Below are 12,374 nucleotides of genomic sequence, written 5' to 3' on the forward strand. Positions count from 1 at the left end.
GTATTTTTCGCCCCATAAGACACACTTTTTCCACAAGAAGATTGAAAGATCGGACTGGTGAATACTAATAGCAGCGGACATATGAGATGATTGGACCCTTACTGAACTCGAAGCATGGGAACCCCCAACAAAAAATTATAATTTGGCAAAATATTTGGACTTTATGATATGTATTGGAATAATTTGGAATAATTAATGTGATATGATTGGATTGTTAAATGGAACTTAATAAGAATTATTTTTTTTAAGACACACTTTTTTCCTCCTAAAAAGTAAGGGGAAATGTGTGTGCGAATGCAGGTTGCGCAGCTATCACTGAAGGGGCTCTGTTTCTCCTCTCGCTTCGCTGGAGAGGCGCTGCGCAGAGAGGGAAAGCTGTGCAGTGCGCCTTCAGCAAAGCGGGAGGAGAAACAGAGCCCCTTCCGTTTCTCCTCCTGCTTTGCAGAAGGGGCACTGTGCAGAGAGGGAGAGCTGCGCAGCGCCCCTTGTCTAATCCCCTTTTGAAGTCACCCAAGCTAGCAGCTGTCACTCAGTCTTGTAGCAAGTTCTGTCTTTTAACCATATCTTGTGCAAAGTTCATCCTTTTGTCTGTCCCGATCTCCTACCTAGCAGCTTCCTTGGATGTGTGCAGGGTGGGGTGGGGTGGGGGTGATATAAATATCTTCAAGGTTCAGGATATCCTGATGAAACCCTTCGGTTGTTTAATAAATAGTTTAGTACAACATTTGATTCAGAATTTTTTTTTTCTTGTTTTCCTCCTCTAAAAACTAGGTGCGTCTTATGGTCGGGTACGTCTTTTAGAGTGAAAAATACGGTAAGTTGAGCAGCAATTGAAACTTTAATAACCTGACTCTTAACTCATTCCACATAGCTCTAATTCTGATAACTGGTTGTCCCTTTTTTCCTGGGGTGAAGGGAGTGTGCAAACTGCAAATAGTTTTTGTGGTGTTGCTTTTTTACATGCTACTGGTTTTCTACCATTAAAAAAAAAGAACATTAGCCTATTATCTGCAAGCCGTTCCTGCTCTGAAATATAGTAAGAAGAGCCAGCTGGATCAGGCCAATGGCCTATCTAATCCAGCATCCTGTTCTTACAGTGGCCGAATGGGAAACCACCAAGCAAGCTTCGAGCACAAGAGCAGTCACCTCTCCTTACGTTTCCAGCAGCTGGGATTCAGAAGCATTGCTGCCCCCAAATGCAGAGCAAACATCAACAGCCACTCTCCTCCATGGGTTAGCCTAATCCTCCTTTAAAGCCATCCAAATTGGTAGACATCATTGTTTCCTTACAGAACTCTTAGGTTTGAGCTTGCATCCAGAACCTTCAGATTTCCTTCTTTAAAGCCCCACTGTCTTATTTTCTGACTTCTGAAAGCTTGCTGCTCTCTGAATTCCAACAGTTTGAACTACAGTTTCTCTAAAAGCCCCACCAGCCATTTATTTTTTCACCCTCTCCCAAAATGTCAGTATCTTGCTCTCCATGTGCACATGCCTTTATCAGGTTTGATAGCCTGCTTTCTTCCTAACAGGCTGGGAAGCCTTGTCTCATTCTGCAAGCTTTATTTCTCCCCTTGGTCTCAAGAAAATCAACTCTCTTGCTCAATCTACAGCTGCCCTTTCTCCCAAAACCTACAGCAGTTGTGAACCATTAGCTGCATCCCCACCCCAACTCCTCATTTGTACTTTTCAAGTATTCTGAACTTGACCAAACTCCCCCTTTTGCATTTCTCCATTTTTCTGGTGCTCCACGAAGCACCTCCTACTCCTGAACTGTGCCAGATGAGCTATAAGAACAACTGTTCAAAATGGATGCCTGAATTTGTGTGTGTGTGTTGGTGGGTGGGTGGGTGTGAGTGTGTTTAATACAGAGATCATAAGCTTTGGGCAGTCTTGCTTTGAGTGTTTCTAAGCAACTCTGGAAGCCTTTTTGACTGAAGTGGAGGGTACCAAATGCATCCTTTCTCTCTTTCAATCTCTCTCTGTTCCAAAGATTGTAGGCTGAACATTTATCCCTCTGCACATATTCAGACCAAATGCGAAGACAGGTATAATTCAAAGCAATGTCTCTTCTTCCCTTTCCAAATTTGGTCAGGTTATGACTGAGCCACCTTACAGCTGAAGAGGTCTGTAGAGTCTTGGGGAATGCCAATGAAACACAAGATCCGAAAGAGTCCTCTGACTAGCAGATCAACAGGGAGAAGAGATGCTGTAAAGACCCAATTCTCTTGTGCACCAAGGCCCCTAAATTAATAAATATTTGTTGCATTTATATCCCACCTTTTTCTCCAAGGAGCTCAAGGTGGCATACATGGCTCTCCCCTTCCTCAATACCACAACAACCTAGTGGGTAGGTTAGGCTGAGAGGCAATGACTGGCCACCAGGATCATACACAGGGAGTTTTATGGCTGAGTGGGAGGATTTGAACCATGGTCTTTCCCATGTTGTAGTCAAGACATTCTAGCTGCTACACCACACAACTGCACAAGCAACAGGATATTACAGCAGTATGAAAATCATCCTTAAACCACCATGGTAGCAAAGTTCAGAGTACAATGTGAATCCTTACAATCCTTATTGGGCAGGCCCTCTATGTCATGGACTGGCTGGATGCAGAGAAGCGCTAGGAGGCACTAGCCAGGGAACCCCCAGGGGTAGAAGGCTCAGAGCCAGGGGACTGGTGATAGGACAATGATGAGTGGTCAGAGGGAGAAGGAGCAGACTTGGAGGTGGTGTCAGAAGAGGCAACAGGGTTTGGTGAGCAGGGTCATGCTGCAGCAGAGAACAGTTCATATTCCGAGGCAGAAGCAGGGGCTGGAGAGGAGTGGATCCAGGAGACAGAGAAGCTAGCTGCTGAAGAAGCAAGGGAGTCACTCCCTCCTGCTGTAACCACCTCCCCCCCCCCCCGGTTTCTTAAAACTCACAAACGAAACAGACGGAGCAGACAGTTGTTGTGTGAAGACACAGCCTAAGACTGCATGGGAAAGACTCTGGAGAGGAGAAGTCCTACTGGGCACTAGGAAGGCAGGGACCTTCAGTCCTTGCAAACGCTTCATTGGGGCAAGACCTCCTAGAAAGAGTTGCTGAGACCACCGGGCTGGAGCTGTGGATTGTTTCATTGAATAAAGAGTTCACTTCACTGGCCTCAGATGATTTATTGTTCCATTGCTGAACTACGCTTGGGAGCAGCCACTGAGAAGGCCCTCTCCTGTTCCCCCACCAAGCAGGCCTGTGACAGTGGCCAGACTGATAGAAGGGACTCCCCTGAAGATCTCAAAACCCAGGCAGGTTCATATGGGATGATACAAGATTCAAGATGACCGTAACAGATTGGAGAACTGGGCCCAAAATAACACAGTGAATTTCAACAGGAACAAAGGTAAGCTTCTGCACTTAGGCAGAATTAACCAGCTGCACAAATGTGAGATGGGAATACCTGTCTTGGCAGCAGCGCATGTGAAAGAATCTAGGGGTTTTAGTAGACCACAAGCTTAATGTGAGTCAACAGTGAGATGCAGCAACAAAAAAGAGCTAATGCTATTCTAGGCTGCATCAACAGAAGTCTGGTTGACATCTGAATACAGCCCTGTTTGGGGAAGTTTTTAATGACTGATGTGTTAATGTATTTTTAATCTTTTGTTGGAAGCTGCCCAGAGTGGCTGAGGAAACCCAACTAGATGGGCGGGTATAAATAATAAACTTATTTTGTTGTTGTTGTTGTTGTTGTTGTTGTTGTTGTTGTTGTTGTTGTTGTTATTGATGATGATGTCCAGATCAAGGGAAGTCATAGTATTGCTCTATTCTACCATGGTCAGACCACACCTGGAGTAGGATATTGACAAGCTGAATTGGAACTTGGCATGACTGCAATGAGGGCTAAAGCTGATTACGTCTGCCTAAACTATTTGAAAAAACTGAGCTCCTACTAGATGAGAGACTGTGTTATAAAGAACTGGAATATACTAACTGCTTGGAAGGTGGTATCCAGCACTGCCTAGCCCACTGCCACTTACAGGAACTGCAAGCGTCTTTGAGCAGGGACAAGAGACATATAAGGAACTGGCTCTATTGGAACGAAGTAGGGAGAGACTTGCAGTCAATTATTTCCTCCAAATGTTTGCCACAGTATCCACTTATTAAAACGGCGCAATTCTGTCCGCCTTGCTAAGAGCGGCCTTCACAGAGCTGCGCTTCCAGACAATGCTTACAGTGGCCCTGGATGGACAATATAATAAGGTCCCTTATGAAGGAAGACTCTGATTTTGCAGGCAACTGTATGTGGAATATATATCTCATTATCTACAACACAATGCTGGCTTTGTGCAGAACCACAAATCGATTTATGAAACCCTTGTTTGCGCAGGAAATCAACCTAACTATGGCAGAGAGAAAGAAGTGGCTGCAGAATGTTGCTGATGATTTTAGCAATTTGCTCTCTATGCTCTGGCAGCTAGGGAGATTAGAGTGATGGATTTGGATGAATTAGCCATTAATTGTAAAGGGGACTCAGGGATCTAAGTTATACGATACATAGGCAACTCCTCTCTCTTTTAACTGTCCCTGTAACAAGGTTTTTGCCAGTTTTGGTTGTGGTTTTACAGTATATTTCGTGTCTGCTGATGTTAAGGACGGTGTCATGGCCTTCAGCTAGCACAATAAAAGTATGATAAAAAAAATAATGACACTTGACAGGCTGGAACATGTGCAGAGGGTGGCGACCAAGATGATTAGGGGGCCTGGAAACCAAGCTTTACGAAGAACAATTGAGGGAGTTGTGTATGTTTAACCAGGAAGAAAAGAGACTGAGAGGAGCTATGATAGCCATCTTCAAATATCTAAAGGGCTGTCCCATGGAAGATAGAGCAAGCTTGCTTTCTCCTGCTCCGGAAGGCTAGGATCCGAACCAATGGCTTCAAGTCACAAGAAAGGAGATTCCAGCTAAACTTCAGGAAGAACTTTCTAAGGGTAAGAGCTGTTTGACAGTGGAATAGACTCCCTTGGAAGGTGGTGGACTCTTCTTCACTGGAGATTTTTAAGCAGAGGTTGGATGGCAACCTGCCATGGATGCTTTAGTTTAGATTCCCGCATTGGACTAGATGTGCCTCAAGGTCTGTTCTAACTCTACAATTCTATGATTCTGTAGCACAGCCTGTCCGATACAGGAGATGTAGACTCAATTAAAGTTAGATACAGTGGTGCCCCGCAAGACAAATGCCTCGCAAGACGAAAAACCCGCTAGACGAAAGGGTTTTTCCGTTTTGGAGGCGCTTCGCAAAACGAATTTCCCTATGGGCTTGCTTCGCAAGTAAATGCTAGTGGTGGGGAGCAAAGCCTTTTCCCCCCCTCCGGCCTTCAGAAGAGGTCCAGGAAGGCCGGCCGGGGCCAAAAGGTTTTGCTCCCCACCGCCAGCATTTTAAAAGCAGTCCGGGATAGCAGGGAAGCGCTTCCCGCTATCCCGGATGGCTTTTGAAGGCAGGCGGGGGAGAGCAAAGACTTTCCCCCCCCCGCCCGCCTTCAGAAGAGGTCCTGGACCTCTTCTGAAGGCCGGCAGGGGGCAAAAGTCTTTGCTCCCCCCTGCCTGCCTTCCCGGGAGAGCGGAGAAACGCAGCGCGTTTCTCCGCTGTCCCGGAGGGCTTTTGAAGGCAGGCGGGGGGGGGGGAGCAAAGACTGCGTTTCTCCGCTCTCCCGGGAAGGCAGGCAGGGGGGACAAAGACTTTCGCCCCCCGCCGGCCTTCAGAAGAGGTCGGGGGACAGACTGTCCCCGTACCTGGTCTGAAGGCGGTTTCCATAGGAACGCATTAATTGATTTTTAATGCATTCCTGTGGGAAACCGTGCTTCGCAAGACGAAAAACTCGCAAGACGAAAAGACTTGCGGAACGAATTAATTTCGTCTTGCGAGGCACCACTGTATTATAAATTTTAATATACAGGTTAGGGAGATGTGGATCAAATAAGGCAGATTACATATACATATTTTGGAACTGTACTCAAATAGAAATATTCTGGAAATCCGTTCAAGCTGATATCTCTGATATGTCAGGATATCGTATTCCCTTGAAAGCTAAAATAATTCTGCTTGGTTATCTAAAAGATATTCCAGAATATGATCGGCAAATAGTGTTTAACTGTATAGCTTCTGCTAGGATCATAAGAGCCAAGAATTGGGGAAGGGGAACATATCTCCTACCATACCTGAATGGATTGAGAAAATTTGGTCCATTGCATATAATAGTTTTATGGGGAAACTTGGTTTGATTTAGTAAATTGCAAATCAGAATCCCCATGATTCCACAGAAATAAAGCCCAGTTGGCAACGAACCGTTGTTTCTTACCAAAGAAGGCATTGAGGAGCTTCTGCACCTGGATGTTGCTCCCAACAGTTCGATAGACACCTTCGACTGTAATACCTGAACAGCGGGGGGGGGGGGAGAAAACACCATTACTCCTGAAGCCCTGGCAAATCAGACATAGGAGGCACTCAATGGCACTCAAAGCTCAATGGCGCCATCTTGTGCACTCACTTAAAATTAAGAAATTGTTTTTCAGGTGGTCGAGGCAGCTGTAACATAGAGAGAATCCTTGCCCTGAGCCTGCAAAAGCAGGAGCCAGGATGGAACCAAGTCCAGAGTCTTCTTTAAAGATTACAGTGGTGCCTCACAAGACGAAATTAATTCGTTCCGCAAGTTTTTTCGTCTTGCGAGTTTTTCGTCTTGCGAAGCACGATTTCCCATAGGAATGCATTAAAAATCAATTAATGCGTTCCTATGGAGACCGCTTGCCAGGCTGGCGGTGCGGAGAAGGGCTTTTCTCCCCACCGCAAGCCTTCAGCACAGGTCCGAGAACAGAGGGGAAGGCGCGCAGCGCTTCTCCTCTGTTCCCGGGACTTGCGGTGGGAGGAGGGTTTTTCCTCCCCACCGCCAACATTCAGAACAGCATTCTGAATGTTGGCGGTGGGGAGGAAAGCCCTCCTCCCACCGCAAGCCTTCAGGACAGGTCCGGGAACAGAGGGGAAGGCGCGCAGCGCTTCTCCTCTGTTCCCGGGACTTGCGGTGGGAGGAGGGTTTTTCCTCCCCACCGCCAACATTCAGAACAGCATTCTGAATGTTGGCGGTGGGGAGGAAAGCCCTCCTCCCACCGCAAGCCTTCAGGACAGGTCCGGGAACAGAGGGGAAGGCGCGCAGCGCTTCTCCTCTGTTCCTGGGACTTGCGGTGGGAGGAGGGTTTTTCCTCCCCACCGCCAACATTCAGAACAGCATTCTGAATGTTGGCGGTAGGGAGGAAAGCCCTCCTCCCACCGCAAGCCTTCGGAGGAGGCTGGCGATGGGGCGGAGAGCTCTCCGCCCCATCGCCAGGCTTCGGAGGAGGTCCGAGGACAGTGGGGAAGACGCGCTGCACTTCCCCGCTGTCCCCGGAGATTTCCCTATGGGCTTTCGTCTTGCGAAGGAAGCCCATAGGGAAATTCGTTTTGCGAAGCGCCTCCAAAACGGAAAACCCTTTCGTCTAGCGGGTTTTTCGTCTTGCGAGGCGTTCGTCTTGCGGGGCACCACTGTATTTCAGGCCATCACAGCTTCCCCAAGGAGGCTCCATAAATACCGTATTTTTTCGCCCAATAGGACGCACTTTTTCCCCTCCAAAAATGAAGGGGAAAACTGTGTGCGTCCTATGGGGCGAATACAGGCTTTCGCTGAAGCTTGGAGAGCGAGAGGGGTTGGTGCGCACCGACCCCTCTCGCTCTCCAGGCTTCAGGAAGGTATCAGCAAGCCTGGGGAGTCCGCGGGAGTTCCCGCAGGGCTTCCTAAGCTGCGGATAGCAGCCTGCTGCACGGAGCGCGCTGAAGCAGAGCGCCCCGCACTTTGGGCAGACATCAGCCAGCCCCACAAGCTCGGGGGACAGCGGGGAGGTGCAGCGCCACCATCCTGCTGTTCCTCGACCTGGTTTGGAGGCTGGCGCTGGGGAGAAGCGCGCTTCTCCCCAGTGCCAGCCCCACAAGCTCGGGGGACAGCGGAGAGGCGGAGCGCCGCCATACCGCTGTTCTCCGACCTGGTTTGGTTTCCCTGACCTGGTTTGGGGGGGGGGAATAAAGGGAAATTTTTTTTCCTTTATTTCCCCCCCCAAAAAAAAAAACTAGGTGCGTCCTATGGGATGAAAAATACGGTAATATTGCTCTGCAGGCATTTCCTGCAAGCTTTGAGTGTAGTCCAGGAACCAGTGTGTCGTATAATATGTTTATGGTGAAGGAACTGTTTAAAAATAAAATTTTAAATCCTCTGTGTCAGTGGTTCCAAATCAGCTAAGTACTGTGGACTCCGTTTTTCAAAAGGCAAGCTATGGACCACCTACCTTTGAATTTTTTGGTATTTCTGTTGTAGTTTTTGCTATGCAAGTCGTGCCACGGATCCTCTGCAGGCATAGGCAAACTCGGCCCTCCAGATGTTTTGGGACTACTATTCCTCATCCCTGACCACTGGTCCTGTTAAGCTAGGGATCATGGGAGTTGTAGTCCCAAAACATCTGGAGGGCCAAGTTTGCCTATGCCTGCTCTAGGTAGGTTATGTGGACTCCCTGGAGTCTGCAGACCACCAGCGGAGTGCCACTGCTCTATCTAGTTGGTTTGGGAACAATATGGAAAATTTGTTTCCTGGCTATCCAGTAAACAAACTGAAACCTGTCACAAATTAATTTAAGAGCCAGCATGGTGTAGAAGCTCATTGGGTGACCTTTACCAGTCACCTATTCTCAGCCTAACCTACCCTCACAGGGTTGTTGTGGGGATTAAATGAGGACTAGGAACTTGAAGAGACCAGTGTTTGAATCCTCACTTGGCCATGTTCTTGGGATAGGCAGGAGGACAAATCACATCCTTCAGGGTTGCCTCTCATCCTCAAGGAAGAGGAGGTAGGGCCAACGTTCTAACTCCTCCTCCAACAAGAGGGTCTTTCACTCTTCACCCAGAGCAAGCTGTGAGAGCAGAAGACAAGTACCAGTGACATCAGCCACGTCCACCCCTGCTGTAGGTTACTAAGTGCCTCCCCAGGGACCTCACAAATTTGCATTTGGTTATACATTCTACTTATTTATTACATTTATATTCCACTTTTCCTCCAAGTAGCTCAAGGTGGTATGTTCTCCTTCTCTTCTTATCCTCACAACAACCCTATGAACTAGGTTAGGCTGAGAGGCAGTGACTGGCCCCCAACGTCATACACAGTAAACTTCATGGCCAAGTGGGGATTCAACCCCTTGTATCTTCTAGGTCCTAGTCTGACACTCTAAACACCTCACCACTGCGGCTCTCTTAGTCTACAAGGCTAGTCCGATAGTCATGAGCACCGAGAATGCTTCTTCATTTCCTAAGAACAATAATTTGTGCTAAGAAATCCACTTTTCTTCTCCAGATGCAGAAAAGCAGAAATCTGTAGGGTGGTTTCCTTGGTGTAGGGGGAGCCCGATGCCCCTTAAGGGGAGATTCCTGGAAACAGCAGAGCCCACCTTCGCCAGGTATGCTTGGAAACTTGCTTTCTCCAGGATGCAGCATTAAAGAAAACATTTCAGACAGAACCCACTAAGATGCTTAAAGAAAGAATGGCAACATTTGAAGCAGGCCAGTATTTCAGGAAAGCTCCCATTAAATTTGCTCAGCTGTTGCCTGCCAGCCCTTCAAAAGAGTCTGATTGTCTAAGATTTCATCTCGAGCACTGAGCGAAACAGACACCATTTATTTTAATGGCACTTTTATGATAAAGCTCTCTAAAACTAAAATAATACCGGGCCCAACTTTTTATTGTGTCACTTTGGGTCATTAAGCTGCCTTGAATTTTCTCCAAGCGATTAAGAAGCGTGTCTATTTCCCACCCCTCCAAAAACAAATTATAAGATTGCATATTAGGTCACTTTTGCTAGTAACATTCCAACTTCTCTTTATATATATTTTTTAAAAGCCTCTGCTATTCACATTGCAAGCATGTCTGCAAGTTGGACTTCACCACTCTCTTTCTTCAAGTGCTTTTAGACCACCAGCTGTGCAATCCTGTACACATCTACTTAGGAATAAGTGTCATTGAGTTCAATGGCGCTTACTTCCAAATAAGTGGGTTTAGGATTGCAGCCTGCATAAATTACAGAAACTGTAGTTACTGTCTGCAGAAATTGCAGTAGAGTGTGATCGCATCTTATGTGCATTTAACTTGCATGGGTTTCTTGCAGACTGGTTGTGCATGATAAATCCAGGCAAGGCAGAGAACTTAAAAGCTTGTTTTGTACCGGGTCTACTTTGGGTTTCCTGGCATGAAAATAGCTTTTAAGCTCTGCAGCTTGCAGGGTGCAGAGAGACAAGGCCCACTCACTGCACCAGCACTGGGATGCTATCACGAGATCTCGCAGGGCCATCAGAGTTCCCACGAGATCTTGCACAAGCATCTCTAGTTTTTTATTAATTTATAGAAATATTTATATGCCACTCTATGAAAATATACAGTAAAATCATAATACTTTTAAGAAGCAAGTTAAAAGCAAAATAATTAAAAACACAAACATTGTGGGGGTGTACTCTTAATTGCCTGCATAGGCCTGGTGGAATAAGGGGAAGTTTTCAGTCAGTGTTTAAAAGTTGGCACAGAATGCGCCTGATGAATCTCGAGTGGAAGAGTTCCACAGGACTTCCAGAGTTGGCACACTGAGTGGGCCTTGCCCTCACAAGCAAAGCAGAGAACTTAAAGTCATTTTGTGCTCAATCGACTGACCTGGCGAGAGAAGAGCTTTTTCTTTTCATAATGTTTTTATTTATTTTTTGTGGAACAGAAGATACCTTTTCGGAAAACAACTGTTGCAACAGTAAACAACGAACAACTTGTCCTGATATAATTACAGACTTTTTTCGTACTTTGTAACAAGATTTTGTTTGGTTACTCTAAAAGCTTGCACCACGTTTTCCCATGAGTGTTGGGTGGATTCCTGCCACAGTCTGAACAATTTATGCATTCAGAAACATTTGCCTGATGTTACAAAAGGAGTAGGGGCTGTGTTTGTCCTTTGCCACTCTGACCTGACATGTTAATATCTCAGCCAATGCTACTGACCAGACTCTGGGATACCAAGAATTGATGTCAAACCCAACACCAGTTTTGCAATGTCTGGCTATTTTCATATGGGCAGCTGTATGGAGAAAAGCCACCCATGGGGTCATCATAACCTTGAATGGGTTGGATCACAAGCTCAAGTACTGCTAATAGGGGAGAGTACTGCTAATTGTTCTGTTGTATATCAAACAAAAGAGCTTTCAAACTCTCTGCCTCGCTTGCTGGGCTATGCCTGCTGGGCATGTGGGCTACGGAAATATGGGAGATTCTCTCTTTCCTTCCCCCTCACTTGCTAGCCATGGAGTTGCCTCCCAGGATTTGGCTATGCATGATATTCATGTTTATGGAGAACCCCTGAATCCACACACACACCCCTTGAAAAATGCAATCGCACTATATAAGAGGGAAGCATCCAGAAACAATGTCTGCGGCACTCACCTTTTGTCTCTACAGCGTTGATGCATCTCCTGACAAATCTGAAGCCAACCTCGTTCAGCTCCACTGTAAAATACAAAGGGCAACAGGAGATTATCTGCCTGTAGGTTCAGAGAGGAAGAGCAGGCAGGGAAAAGTCAAAGTTCATTCTGGTACAGGAACAAGGGTAGTCTTTCTTTTATTTACTCCATAAAATTTATACTATACCGCATGGTTGTAAAGGAAAGCCTCAAAGCATTTTACACATAAAAAAGAAAACAATAGAATTATCAGGAGAGAAAGCAGCTGCTTAAAACATTCAAATAATACAGTCGTACCTTGGAAGTTGAACGGAATCCGTTCTGGAAGTCCGTTCGACTTCCAAAATGTTTGAAAACCAAATCGCAGCTTCTGATTGGCTGCAGGAAGCCACGGAAGTCCTGTCGGACGTTCAGGTTCCAAAAGAACGTTCGCAAACCGGAACAATCACTTCCAGGTTTGCAGTGTTCGGGAGCCAAAACGTCCAACTTCCAGGGCATTTGGGATCCAAGGTACGAATATAATTAGAATCAACGATAAGCTTTAAAAAAGATTAAAGCACACATCAACATTCTACATATCTGGATAGGCTCGTCTAAAGAAGAATGGTGCTGAAAAGAGTACAGTGAAAGTGCCTGCCTGGTGTCAACAAGCAGGGAGTTCCGAAGTGTACATGCTGGTGCATTAAAAGATTGATTTCTTATAATACGGCCAACAATTCCCTGCATACCTTGATGGTGTGACAAGGCACCAGTGATCTAAAGCCAGGAAGGAATAGTAAGAGCTGTTTCCTAGTTCAGCCTGACCCAGAAGGCATGTTATATCTGCTAAAGGTCCCAGGTTCAAT

General features: G+C 46.4%; 1 protein-coding gene across 2 annotated transcripts in view; it reads right to left on the reverse strand.

The window, feature by feature from the left end:
• OPHN1 (oligophrenin 1) overlaps positions 1-12,374 on the reverse strand; it is a 120,331-nt gene that overhangs the window by 44,054 nt on the left and 63,903 nt on the right. For both annotated transcript variants that reach the window (XM_081897802.1, XM_081897803.1), the window contains 2 exons: positions 11,513-11,575; positions 6,332-6,406 (listed from right to left, as the gene is read on the reverse strand). In XM_081897802.1, coding sequence (XP_081753928.1) covers positions 6,332-6,406; positions 11,513-11,575 — 138 coding nt within the window. The remainder of the gene's footprint in view (positions 1-6,331; positions 6,407-11,512; positions 11,576-12,374) is intronic.

This window comes from Podarcis melisellensis, assembly GCF_964234715.1.
Source record: "Podarcis melisellensis genome assembly, chromosome: Z".
NCBI classification, from domain to species: Eukaryota; Metazoa; Chordata; class Lepidosauria; order Squamata; family Lacertidae; genus Podarcis; species Podarcis melisellensis.